Source organism: Triplophysa dalaica, chromosome 7 (assembly GCF_015846415.1).
Source record: "Triplophysa dalaica isolate WHDGS20190420 chromosome 7, ASM1584641v1, whole genome shotgun sequence".
Taxonomy (NCBI): domain Eukaryota; kingdom Metazoa; phylum Chordata; class Actinopteri; order Cypriniformes; family Nemacheilidae; genus Triplophysa; species Triplophysa dalaica.
The window spans coordinates 11,662,143-11,675,233 of record NC_079548.1 but is presented as its reverse complement, the minus strand read 5'-3'; the positions used below and the strand labels follow the sequence as shown (position 1 = coordinate 11,675,233).

At 38.0% G+C, this 13,091-nt stretch overlaps 2 protein-coding genes across 7 annotated transcripts; one reads left to right on the top strand and one right to left on the bottom strand.

Annotated features, from left to right (window-relative positions):
* Nucleotides 1-118: 118 nt before the first annotated feature.
* ifi35 (interferon-induced protein 35) lies at nucleotides 119-3,679 on the bottom strand. Of its 3 annotated transcripts, none has more exons than XM_056752998.1 (10): nucleotides 3,551-3,679; nucleotides 2,168-2,200; nucleotides 1,996-2,067; nucleotides 1,762-1,920; nucleotides 1,555-1,671; nucleotides 1,251-1,395; nucleotides 1,050-1,156; nucleotides 771-957; nucleotides 569-678; nucleotides 119-478 (listed from the first exon to the last, which is right to left on the bottom strand). In XM_056752998.1, the coding sequence occupies exons 2-10, from the start codon at nucleotides 2,177-2,179 to the stop codon at nucleotides 275-277; spliced, it is 1,113 nt and encodes a 370-aa protein (XP_056608976.1). In that variant the 5' UTR covers nucleotides 2,180-2,200; nucleotides 3,551-3,679; the 3' UTR covers nucleotides 119-274. The 3 variants fall into 3 exon arrangements, with proteins under 3 accessions (XP_056608976.1, XP_056608977.1, XP_056608975.1); XM_056752999.1 differs by lacking the exon at nucleotides 3,551-3,679 and adding an exon at nucleotides 2,986-3,015; XM_056752997.1 differs by lacking the exon at nucleotides 3,551-3,679 and adding an exon at nucleotides 2,671-2,941.
* A 422-nt stretch (nucleotides 3,680-4,101) lies between these two features.
* On the top strand, nucleotides 4,102-13,019 carry grna (granulin a). 4 transcript variants are annotated; one of them, XM_056752978.1, is made up of 24 exons: nucleotides 4,102-4,253; nucleotides 4,546-4,622; nucleotides 5,200-5,337; nucleotides 5,639-5,776; nucleotides 5,933-6,061; nucleotides 6,262-6,346; nucleotides 6,500-6,606; nucleotides 7,039-7,189; nucleotides 7,274-7,366; nucleotides 7,535-7,647; nucleotides 7,767-7,920; nucleotides 8,060-8,157; nucleotides 8,272-8,425; nucleotides 8,537-8,634; nucleotides 8,754-8,907; nucleotides 9,026-9,123; nucleotides 9,243-9,396; nucleotides 9,524-9,621; nucleotides 9,742-9,895; nucleotides 10,006-10,103; nucleotides 10,227-10,472; nucleotides 11,571-11,807; nucleotides 11,889-12,137; nucleotides 12,323-13,019. In XM_056752978.1, the coding sequence occupies exons 3-24, from the start codon at nucleotides 5,200-5,202 to the stop codon at nucleotides 12,464-12,466; spliced, it is 3,090 nt and encodes a 1,029-aa protein (XP_056608956.1). In that variant the 5' UTR covers nucleotides 4,102-4,253; nucleotides 4,546-4,622; the 3' UTR covers nucleotides 12,467-13,019. The 4 variants fall into 4 exon arrangements, with proteins under 4 accessions (XP_056608956.1, XP_056608958.1, XP_056608960.1 ...); XM_056752980.1 differs by having other exon boundaries at nucleotides 4,103-4,253; nucleotides 6,503-6,606; XM_056752982.1 differs by having other exon boundaries at nucleotides 4,103-4,253; nucleotides 7,277-7,366.
* Nucleotides 13,020-13,091: the final 72 nt, after the last annotated feature.

The window sequence follows — 13,091 nt, the reverse complement described above, 5'->3', positions numbered from 1 at the left end:
AACAAGCACAATTGCTGGAGTAGAAGTATAAATTCAAACATGCACTTTAGTAGATTTCATTTTACATAGAAATAAGAATGAATACATCCCCAAATCAGATTTGCCTCATATCACAAAATCAGTTTTGGCACATTTAAGTTTATTTGAGATTTTTTTTGTCAGTGAACATGGTAAATGTTTTGGTAGATTTAAATTCATGCAGGGTTGAAAAATCCTTGCATTGAAACTATACATTTTTCATGAGCAAATGCATATTTTTTTAATAGCATATGAATTAATAAGAAACTTCAACGGAGTCCTCCACAAATACGGCAAGGGTGGTGTGGCCCATAGGGTTGTAAATGATGCTCTCCACCTCACCGCCACCATTGGCTGCCTTCTGGAAGTGGATCTCCAGGTGGTCCTGCAGATTGTCTTGCTCCATAATGGCAGGGATGGCGGTAAGCTGAACTGTGCGCAGGCACACCGAGTCTCTGGTCTGAAATTGAGCAATAGTACGGCTTTAAGTTGGATATGCTTTTCCTTATAAATTATTAACTTCAGTATTGGGATAATCCATTCCACTTACGTGAAGCTGTGAAATCTCTCCATTGAGGAATGGAGTGACTTTCACCTTGTGCTTCTGGTTTTTCGCAATGTCAACCTTGTGATCCTGTTGGTCTGTCAGACCTTTGGCAACTGAAGGCAAATGATGAGCAAAAAAGTTTAAAACTCGAGCAGAGTTGTCAAATCAAATATTGTTTTATGGAAGACATTGGGAACTAACATACCACTATCATCTACAAAGGTAACAACCACCGTGCCAGAATCATGCAACATGTCTATTTCCTCCACCTCGCCGCCTCCATTCCTAGTCTTAGAGAAATGAATCTCCAGTTTGTCGAGTAGTTTGTCCTCTGATAATTTACTTGGCAGGTTAGAGACTAAGATTCTTCGTGGGCAAACCTGTGTGTCCATCTAACAGGCATGTGAGAAAGAGAAATTTGCTGATTTTATATCACTTAAGAGCCGTGCAACAAAATCTAATCTCAAAGGTTTAATCCATTTACCTCAATATAACCGGGAACCAAAAACTGAACTGGTTTAACCTGCACATTAATGACACATTCCCCAAGCTGCACAGAATGCTCCTTCATGCTTAAAATCTTCATAGCCACTAAAAATCATTTAAAAACGTCAATCAGTCAATCAGAATCAGATTTCAGAGATTTCACATGCTGTGATAAATTTATTTTCTGATCGTTACATACCTCCCACATCCTCAAAGGTGATAAGCGCTGTTCCACCCTCCATTGGATACACTATGCGGGGACTCACGTCAAAACTCAGAGCATGTGCACCTTCTTCTGTCTTTCCTTTAAATACAACCTTCTTCTCAGGCACTGCTGTGGAGACCTATAACCCAAAACTCAACCTCAAACCCCAAACCCAGTGTAAGGTAACTGTGCACAATGCAGGTATCTTGTGAATACATACAGATTAAGAATTAATAGAATGCTCAATGACTAAAAAGAAGATAAATGTGACTAGGTTTAGTTAAAAGGCTCTGGAAACCTCAGTTTGCTGTTTTAGATGGTCATTCTTCTTTTCCAGACAATCCAACTCCTCCTTTATTCTTATGATCTCCGCTCTGAGTCTTTCATGCTCCTTTTGTACAGACCTCTGCTGCTCCTGTAGAGAGTCGAGCCCATCAAATAAAAGCAATACCCTTCTATTTGTCTTGATAAAAAGAAGCAGATGTTTATATCTGTGTGCATTTACCACTTCTTTCTGAATCTTCTCCTTATGCTTTTTCTTATCTGTGTCAAGGGACATTTTCTTTTCTTCTCTGCGTTCTTGAAATAGTTTAGCATAGTTTTTGTTGCTGTCTATTGCATCCTTGAAAATGTTTTGATCTTTGACTAAAGCGTCATATTGATTCTGTGGACAGAGGACATAGTAAATAATGGCTTGTTTTCAGGTTGACAGATGACCATCTCGCAACACCTCACACACCTTGTATTTGTTGATCTCCTTCTGTATGTTCTCCAAGGTTCCCAACGACTCGCCATTAATGAGGGAGAACTCCTGACAGAACAGACAAAATGACCACAGGGTCATTGTTTGACATCTATTATTGAAGTAAATACACAATAAGTTTTGTAAGTAAGGACATTATTTTCTTTACCTCGGTAGTCATCTTCAGCCTCCAATAGCTTCACTGTAAATAGACATCAATAGGTTACTTGAGACAATATACCAGGCGTTCTTTAATATCTATGATAGGCCAAGTTAAAATTTGGAAATCGCTTTTTTTGGTAAATTATTTAACGCTAGTCCTCTTTAACATTTTGTATTGTGCTCCATTTGAGCTGATGAGAAAGTAAGGAAACAGGAAACGATAGCCTTCAAAACAGTTCCAAACTGCAATACAAAACTTTATTTTTATCATAACTCTATTAAACATTAAATCTTTCGTTTAGATCATTTACAGTAATTTACATTTTCAGTTTAAAGAAAAACCGTGATAAACATTTTCACTAGCCTTCAGTAGCCTACAGCGTCTTTCAATATCGTTTACGAATAAGACTATTTACTTTCTTAACCTATAATCAATTGTCTAACACCGTTGTGCATAATAATTTATAAGTGTTAAGTTGTTTATAAATACATAGAAAAACAAAGACGTACCGTGATATGGCAACCTCGAATGTTTAGTTAAAAGTTTCGCTTTCGCTTTTGCCGAAGTGAGGGGCGTTACAGTTTATATTACTTAAGGTTTCATTTAAACTAAATCGCAACGCTAAATATGAAGCGATATTTTCCATGCTTTACGTTTTTTGTCATATTCATAAAATGTGTGGGCTACTTGTTAAAAATATTGAATATATTTAATGTTACCAGTTCATGTTAACCAAATTATCGTAGACGAGTCAAACGTATTGAATACAGATTTTTTTTTAGACAAACAATATTTGACAACCGTGGTACCGAATTTCGACTCACCATGCGATTTTGACTCTCCTACTTCTGATTGGTTCATTCACTTAGGATGCTGCTTTGTGGTTGGTCCCTATCTCTAAAACCCGCCCACGCACCTAATCTTAGCCTACGTGAGGGAAAACAGGGGAGCCTGTGTCTGAAACCGCTCCCTATCTCCTATATAGTGCACTATATTGCGCGTCCGCCATTTTGTAGTCGTGTCCGAAACCTGAGTGAACCACTTCATTCCCTTCACTTGTTCATTCTTTTTTTAACCCACAATGCACTTTGATTTTCAGTGTATATTCGATGTACACTTGCTCACTCACTACTTCGCATTATACGCGACGACCGCTTGATTATAATCAGGTGGATGAGAGTGACCGTTAATACCACGAATGCACGTTTATTGTGTTTGTTCTTGTTGACAGTTCGTGTTTTTAAAATGAATGTAATAGACAGTGATGCTTTATTTAAAATAGGCCTTTATTAAATAATATTTTTAAACGTTAACGTAAAGAAATCATTTTGTTGTCTTTATTTTAAACTATGACAAAAACGTGACAAATAAGATGAAAATAAACTTTACCATTTTATTAACCAATCCATGAAGCCACACAGGTGTGATAACCATTGTGTCGAATGTCCGCGACAGTAGCCTAGTGTCAGATGCGGATTATTACGTCAGTGAATTGTTTTCATTCACTTCTTCCCCATATAGTGGACTCAAATGTCATTCGCTGTAAAGGAAATAAAATGAGTGAGCGAGGGAGTGGTTTCAGACACAGCAATAATATCAAGGGGAGTCAGATTTTGATACGACACCGGGAATATTCATTTTTGATGAACAGATTTAAAAAAAAACAGACATCATACACTTGCAGGCTTTTTGTAAGTTTAGAAACACACTAACGTTAGCTGATCACATCTGCAGACTGCACAGACTTTCTGCAACAAGTCCATCTGGTAACACTGTAACTCCAAACTGGGGTCAGCAGCAGCTGGTAGGGAAAAATGATGTATAAAGGAGACCACAAAAGTTGTCATCTAGGCTGTATTTGTTACACCATGTTGTATTTTCTTGCATCGATCTCTATATGTAAATGTGTACTTGGTCACAGTATTTTTAGGCGTCACGCATCCAAAGCCTGCACCAGAGGACACGCCTCTTTTCCATGATACTTGACGCCAATCATCATTTGACGGATACATTGTGTAATAGGTGGAGTTTAAGGAGCTTTGAAATTCATTTTATGAACTTACACCCTTTTGGACCCTGAGAGGAGAGAACGGTAGGTCCAGTAACTGTTAGATCGTTTTTCTTACATTTCTTTGCAGGAGTTGAAATATTGTGTTTTTCGTATTGTATCCCATTAAACGGAGCTGCTGCATAGCGCGTCACTCGTTGCTATAGGAAATTATTTTCTTGTCAATAGGTAACTTGTGAAATAATCAGTTTTAATGACAAGTTTTTTTAAGGGTTTGATATTGATAATAGTATTGAGAACTAAGATCAACAACATTTTTGTTGAAATAGGCTATGCATTTTTTTATATTTTCCAAAATATTTATTTCTGCTTATAGATAACCTGGAATCCGTTTTTAAACGGAACGACCATTCACCTTCAGCTGTTCCAGGTCCCTGTTGATCACACTTTAACGTAAGATGAGTTCTGAACAGCTTTACTGAGCATATTAAATTAATCTTTAATATTAAAGCATAGAATAATTAATTTTTCTGCAGTATTTTGAGCAGGAAGTAGTACGATAATTAACCAAATAAGACAGTTAATACAAAACTAAATATGTTAGTTCCTCATTTTCCTCTTATCAAAAGGCATTAGCCACCATGGGGGTTGGCAGACCTGAAGGGGAATTTCCAGTTATCAAAAAGGAATCATGAGGAAATTTATTTTATTTGGCAGTTAGCGTCACCATGATACACAAATCTGTTGTGTTGGTCTTTTCATTCATTTCATAAAGAACATTTCTTTAGCTGGCTCTTATTGGCTCTTATAGGTAAACTTTTAAGTTTCTTGTGTTCATCTTGTTCCTTTTTTTCATGTGAAATAGGAAGTGATGAACAGTGGTGGAAAAAAAATCTCAAAAAATGGGAACAGAAATTACACAAACTAAGATTGAGGGTTAGAATGAGGGATTATATTTTTATAAAGGTAATATGTTTGGAATGTTAATAGATTTTTTGATCCCTTTATTTCTTTTTTTACTTTCCTCCAGATGTTCAAACTTTCGGTAGGCTTCGCATTGGTGACTCTGGTTGCTTGCTTGCAGTGCCCCAGCGATGATGGTTGTGAGGCAGGCCAGACATGCTGCCAGGCTCCCAATGGAGATGTCAGCTGCTGCCCCTATCATCATGTGAGAGACAGAACAAACTAATTTTGTTGAAACAATATAGATATAGTGGCAACATACGAGATAAAGTGTTCTGCGGTCACCCATTTTTACATTCAGTCAGATATCCTTTTATCAAACCCTCCACGACATCATCCACCTTGTCTGCTCGTTTATATAAACTATGATAAGACACCTATAGTGAAAATATGCAAATCATTAAGGGGGTGTTGAATTGCACCTTCAGTTTTGTAATGGTCAATGAAGGATTTTCAGTATGTACCATCATCATCTGCAGGCTGTTTTAAATCTTGTGTGTGTGTAGGGAGAGTGTTGTGAAGACCACCTCCATTGTTGTCCTGAGGGTATGATGTGCCAAGTTATGGAGTCTGTGTGCCAGAATGCAACACATTCACTTCCATGGGTGGAGAGGATGGAAGTTGAACAGACAAGCCTTCCCAAAGTGAGATATTACATTTGAGAAGCCCGTAATTCACATTTTCAATGCACAGATGCTAGCTTTTGACATATTTTCTTACGGTTGACAGCAAAATAACTGTGTTGCATGATCACATGTTTTGTTGGATGAATTCATTTGTTGACAATCCTTATCCATCAGTCTTTTAGAATGATTCCCTCATTACCTGCAAGTGAAAGTGAAATCACCTGTCTGGACGGTTCCTACTGCCCCGCCGAGTTCTCTTGTCTGCTCATGTCCACATCATACGGCTGCTGTCCAGTCGCGCAGGTAGGCATTAAGAAATATTAAATGGACAAAAAACTGCTCCATATTTGATACAAAATAATATCAAAACACTCTGTCACTGAGAAGATGGTGGGTTAAAATATCTGACACTTGAAATACTTGCTAAATGTTTAACAAGAGTGAATGGTTTGAATATACAGTATGTTGAATGTGACACTTAGAGGTTGTTCTCATTGGTGCAGGGAATCGTTTGTTGGGATGGAAAACACTGCTGTCCAAAAGGCCATGAATGCAGTGCAGACAGCAGTTCCTGTGTCAAACACAAAGGTATGGAGAATATTGGAATGACGATTGACTAAGCATCTATAAATTGCATGTATGGGGAGCTGTCTTGGGCAAACAAATACTTTTTTACTTTATTATACTAAAAAGATTATACAAACAAATGCAACTTTTTTAAACATTGTTTATGTTTAAAAGCAGATGAGACTGTTCTTTGTGGAGATGGGAATTCGGAATGTCCAGTGGACACCACCTGTTGTGAGACAGAAGTGGATGGACAATGGGCATGCTGCCCTATGCCAAAGGTATTAATGCAAAGGAATGTGAAAAAATTTAAAAAGAAGAAAAACGTTCACTTTTTCTATCACTATTTACACCTTTTATATATTGTTATATTGCATTTACATGGATCATATTATTATACAACAATATCATATACTGTTTACATTTTGAATGATAAAAAATTCTAAATTCATCAAATATTTTAATATGTATGAAATGTAAAGTTTATTTGCAAAAAACGATTGTGTTATACAATATTTATAAACAATATATTGTGTTATCATGCTTTGATTGTTTTATTGTGTAAGTTAGCTGTTTTTTGTAAATATTATTTAATCAAAACAACCAAACTGCAGTTTGATTGATATTAATGAGAATGCACAATAAAATTTATAAAAATAATGTCAAAATACTATTTTTTTGACACCCATTCTTATATGTTCTTTTCTCTGCAGGCTGTATGCTGTGACGATAAAGTTCACTGTTGTCCAGAGGACAGTATCTGTGATGTCCAAAGCTCCAAATGCTTGTCCTCTACCAATCAGGACCTGCCAATGTGGGCCAAGTTCCCTGCTCGCCTTAGGGCTGAATGGGAAGACCACAGGCGTATGCTGCTTTCCCACAAATCTGTTTTATTATGACTTTCCTATGAAATGTTTTTTTACTTGTTTTCCCTTTGTCACCTCTCAGCAGCAGCAGTTGTTACTCCAGAAATGAGCACTGAAGCTGAACCCACTACAAATCAAATCACTACTGCTCTCAGCCAAGAAGAATTCTTAGAGAGTATGTAGATTTTCTTAGATGGCAAAACATTTGAGAACATTACCAGCCATTGACTTAACCTTTAGGTTTAGTACCATTGCATGTCACTGGTATTATTTTATTACATAAATTCAATAAAATGTATAAAACTTACGTAAATCATGTTTAAATGGTGTGTATCATTTCCAGTGACTATGTATTCTGGCTTTAACGTTCCCTGTAATGACACTGCGGCCTGTGCTGATAATACCACATGCTGTAAGACTAAAGATGGAGGATGGGCCTGCTGTCCGCTACCAGAGGTAATCACCACACCTGGATCTATTAATGAACTGAAGCAGGATTGGTGAACCTATATCCGGTCTTTCCAAACAAGTGTTTTAGGTTTTAAATAAGAGATGTATATTAATTTCCTCTGTAGGCTGTTTGTTGTGATGATTTCATCCACTGCTGTCCTCATGGTCAGACGTGTGATGTGGCTGCCGGTTCGTGTGATGGCCTGTTAGGTTCTGTGCCTTGGTATGAGAAGTTTCCTGTGCAACCAATCAGTACTAAGAATATGGCTAAATCGAAAAGTAGGTCAATAGAGACAAATATTTATATTTATATATATATATATATATATATATATATATATATATATATATATACACTTTTATTGACACTTTTCCATTTAACTGGTTGTGTCATTTCCACCGACTTGTGTATCTTCAGACTCTAACGTTCCCTGTAATGACACTGCGGCCTGTCCTGATAATTCCACATGCTGTAAGACTAAAGATGGAGGATGGGCCTGCTGTCCACTACCAGAGGTAAATCACCACACCTGGATCTATTAATGAACTGAAGCAGGATCGGTGAACCTTTAACCGGTCTTTCCACACAAGTGTTTTAGGTTTTAAATAAGAGATGTATTTCCTCTGTAGGCTGTTTGTTGTGATGATTTCATCCACTGCTGTCCTCATGGTCAGACGTGTGATGTGGCTGCTGGTTCGTGTGATGGCCTGTTAGGTTCTGTCCCTTGGTATGAGAAGTTTCCTGTGCAACCAATCAGTACTCAGAATATGGCTAAAACGAAAAGTAGGTCAATAGAGACAAATATTTATACATATATAAGTGTGTGTGTACACTTTTATTGACACTTTTCCATTTAACTGGTTGTGTCATTTCCATCAACTTGTGTATCTTCAGACTCTAACGTTCCCTGTAATGACACTGCGGCCTGTGCTGATAATACCACATGCTGTAAGACTAAAGATGGAGGATGGGCCTGCTGTCCGCTACCAGAGGTAATCACCACACCTGGATCTATTAATGAACTGAAGCAGGATCGGTGAACCTATATCCGGTCTTTCCACAAAAGTGTTTTAGGTTTTAAATAAGAGATGTATATTCATTTCCTCTGTAGGCTGTTTGTTGTGATGATTTCATCCACTGCTGTCCTCATGGTCAGACGTGTGATGTGGCTGCTGGTTCGTGTGATGGCCTGTCAGGTTCTGTGCCTTGGTATGAGAAGTTTCCTGTGCAACCAATCAGTACTCAGAATATGGCTAAAACGAAAAGTAGGTCAAATAGAGACAAATATTTATATATATATATATAAGTGTCTGTGTGTGCACTTTTATTGAAACTTTTCCATTTAACTGGTTGTGTCATTTCCACGGACTTGTGTATCTTCAGACTCTAACGTTCCCTGTAATGACACTGCGGCCTGTGCTGATAATACCACATGCTGTAAGACTAAAGATGGAGGATGGGCCTGCTGTCCACTACCAGAGGTAATCACCACACCTGGATCTATTAATGAACTGAAGCAGGATTGGTGAACCTATATCCGGTCTTTCCAAACAAGTGTTTTAGGTTTTAAATAAGAGATGTATATTAATTTCCTCTGTAGGCTGTTTGTTGTGATGATTTCATCCACTGCTGTCCTCATGGTCAGACGTGTGATGTGGCTGCCGGTTCGTGTGATGGCCTGTCAGGTTCTGTGCCTTGGTATGAGAAGTTTCCTGTGCAACCAATCAGTACTCAGAATATGGCTAAAACGAAAAGTAGGTCAATAGAGACAAATATTTATATATATATATATATATATATATATATATATATATATACACTTTTATTGACACTTTTCCATTTAACTGGTTGTGTCATTTCCACCGACTTGTGTATCTTCAGACTCTAACGTTCCCTGTAATGACACTGCGGCCTGTGCTGATAATACCACATGCTGTAAGACTAAAGATGGAGGATGGGCCTGCTGTCCACTACCAGAGGTAAATCACCACACCTGGATCTATTAATGAACTGAAACAGGATCGGTGAACCTTTAACCGGTCTTTCCACACAAGTGTTTTAGGTTTTAAATAAGAGATGTATATTCATTTCCTCTGTAGGCTGTTTGTTGTGATGATTTCATCCACTGCTGTCCTCATGGTCAGACGTGTGATGTGGCTGCTGGTTCGTGTAATGGCCTGTTAGGTTCTGTCCCTTGGTATGAGAAGTTTCCTGTGCAACCAATCAGTACTAAGAATATGGATGACACGAAAAGTAGGTCAACAGACACAAATATATATATACATATATTTGTGTGTGTACACTTTTATTGACACTTTCCCTTTAACTGTTTGTATAATTTCCACTGACTTGTGTTTATTCAGAGTTTAACGTCCCCTGTAATGACACTGCGGCCTGTCCTGATAATTCCACATGCTGTAAGACTAAAGATGGAGGATGGGCCTGCTGTCCGCTACCAGAGGTAAATCACCACACCTGGATCTATTACTGTACTCTGTAAAAAAATCAGTCGACTGAACCTATTGTCAAGTTTGGGTTTAACCAGTTGGGTCTTAAGTTGTAGGTGTATTTATTTTCTCTGCAGGCTGTGTGTTGTGATGATTTCGTCCACTGCTGTCCTCACGGTCAGACGTGTGATGTGGCTGCTGCGACATGTAGTGGCCCATCAGGTTCTATGTCTTGGTTTGAGAAGTTCCCAGTGCAGCCAATCAGCACTCAAAATTTGGCTTTAACACAAGATGTGAGCTGTGACTCAAGTCACATCTGTCCTGAATCCAACACTTGCTGTAAGAACATTGATGGAGATTGGAACTGCTGTCCTATGCCTGAGGTACAGTTTAGCCCAGTAGAGCTAGGGACACAGATATAATGTGTTCGATTCCCGAAATGTTACAAACATAAGTGAAAAACATGCACATCCAGTTCCTCTGGATAAAATTGTTAGCTGAATGCGTAAATTTATGTCTCAGAGGTGAAACGAGTGTTATCTTATCCTTTATAAGTACACACTGGGCAGTTTTGAATTTTATTGCGACTTACAATGATATCTCTGTTTTACTCACCTTTGCATTGTACAGGTAGCATTTTTTTGTCCTAGCATTTCCATTTTTGTTTGATGCCCATTTGCTTAATTCTCATTAGAATTCAAAACCACAAGTATTTAGGTTTTTTCCATCTTTCCAGCACCAGTTGAGTTACTGGAAAAGTTTTAAAGAACATTGTTAAAGAAAAACAAAACAAATAATTGATGATATCCTGAAAAACAACTGAAAGGTTGTTCTGTCTGCAGGCTGTATGTTGTGTGGATCATTTCCATTGCTGCCCAAAAGGCACCACTTGCAATCTCATAACACTCAGCTGCAATAGTGGCAGCACTTCAGTGCCAATGACCCTCATTATTCCCGCCTCAGTTCAAAAGGATCACAGACAGACACAGCAAGAGGAAGTAAAGGAGGATATGGGAGAAAGGAAAATATACAATAGCAGGATTCCGTGTGATGAACATACCTCCTGCCCAGATCATACAACTTGCTGTTTAATTACAAAAACAAAAAAATGGGGCTGCTGCCCACTTCCTAATGTGAGTTAGAGACCGTTAAAATAGAGATAAACATCTTTCAAAATTTGCCAACCACCACAGCAAACAGAAATCTGCTATTTTGGTGGTTGCTTTACTAGTTATACAATCAAACCTGTTTCGCTGGTACACTCATGCCCATTTTCAGATTAGATACTCCCTTGTGTGTATAATAGCACAGATCTTGCTTACTAGATCCGATGCACTAAATATACACATTTTAAAATAGTAAACATACACTTAATATACACATTTAAAATCAATGCAGTGTGTTACATAAGCGTCAAAGTCTTGCTTATGTCATATTTTCAGCTGTCTAGTTACTTAATATTCTCGCTCAATGCTTTTCAGGCTGTATGCTGCAGTGATGGAGAACACTGTTGTCCGACTGGCTATAAGTGTGATGTGAGCAAAGTGTCCTGCATCCAGGACGACGTGGTGATTCCATGGTACAATAAAATCACGGCCCAAAGCACACCAGCTCCAAGTGCAGGCTCTGTGTCATGCGATGAAAAGTTTAGTTGCTCAACAGGATCTACCTGTTGCCGCATGTTCACAGGAGAATGGGGCTGCTGCCCTATTACTGAGGTAGAGAAAATATGAATGTGAAGTATGAAATATGAAGATACAAATAATCCAAATATTTTATATTTCTATTGCACGACATAGGCTGTTTGCTGCCCAGATCATGAGCATTGCTGTCCTAAAGGTTACACATGTGATTTGGGTGGGAGCTCCTGCGTAAAGAACCTTTGGGTGCAAGTGGACAGAGTCCCACTAACCCAGATTGGAGACAAAAAGACACAAAAAATTAACTCGGCAGAGGACATTCAGTGTGGGGATGAATATAGTTGCCCCGGTGGTGAGACCTGTTGTCCGAACTCTGAGACCAGCTGGGCATGTTGTCCATATGCAAAGGTAAAGTCTACAATTTCAACCTTTTATTTAACCTTATTGTGACAAAAAAGACTGTCTGTCACTACACATGAGTGTGAACCAATTAGATTTTATTAGAAAGTGATAGGTGAAAGTAATTCTAAAACATCACCATCAACATTCTCCTTGTTTCCTTTCTTTATTCTTTCCTTTATCTCTCTCACTAGGCGGTGTGCTGTGATGACATGAAACACTGCTGTCCTGCTGGATACAAATGTGGCGATGATAGTACTTGTATTAAAGCTTCAGGCCCCAAATGGAGCAGCTGGAGTGTGTTTTTCCAGAAAAAGAAATTTGAAATGTCTGTATGAAAACGCATGCTCTTGTCTCGTTGTCCTTATTGTGTGGGATTGTTTTCAATTTTAAAATGATGGAAGTGCTAATCAGAGCTAATCAAAAGATGAGGGTGAAGCAATTTAGTTTATTTGCACTAGAAATTGAATTTATTAATTAACAGATTATTTTGTTATCGAACGTGTCATTATTGTGAAGTGTGAACATTGTGATCAGAATTCTACACATTTTCCAGTAGCCTACTTAGGCTGAATAAATGTGAAATAAGGAATTTGGTGTAAAGACGTTTAGATAAGCAACGTACGCCCTCTAGTGGCTGCATTGACTGTCACGTCAGTAAAAGTGCACAAATGTTACGAACTGCAGATTACCTTTGGAAATATGTTGCTTAAACATGCTCTCGGAAAGTGGATAATTCACACTTCAACCTGGAAATCAACTAACGTTTAACAACTGATTTCTGTAAATTCTGCCTTATTGATCTAGAGCTTTAATCCATTACAATGTTTGAGCTAACAGATAACTAAGAAAATAATTCCACAATAAACATGTGAAGACAAATAAAGGACAGTGGCTTGTCTGTGTTTATTGTTGTTTATTAAGTTTTATCCCTATGAAAGTAATCATCAGAAAGATGTAGGC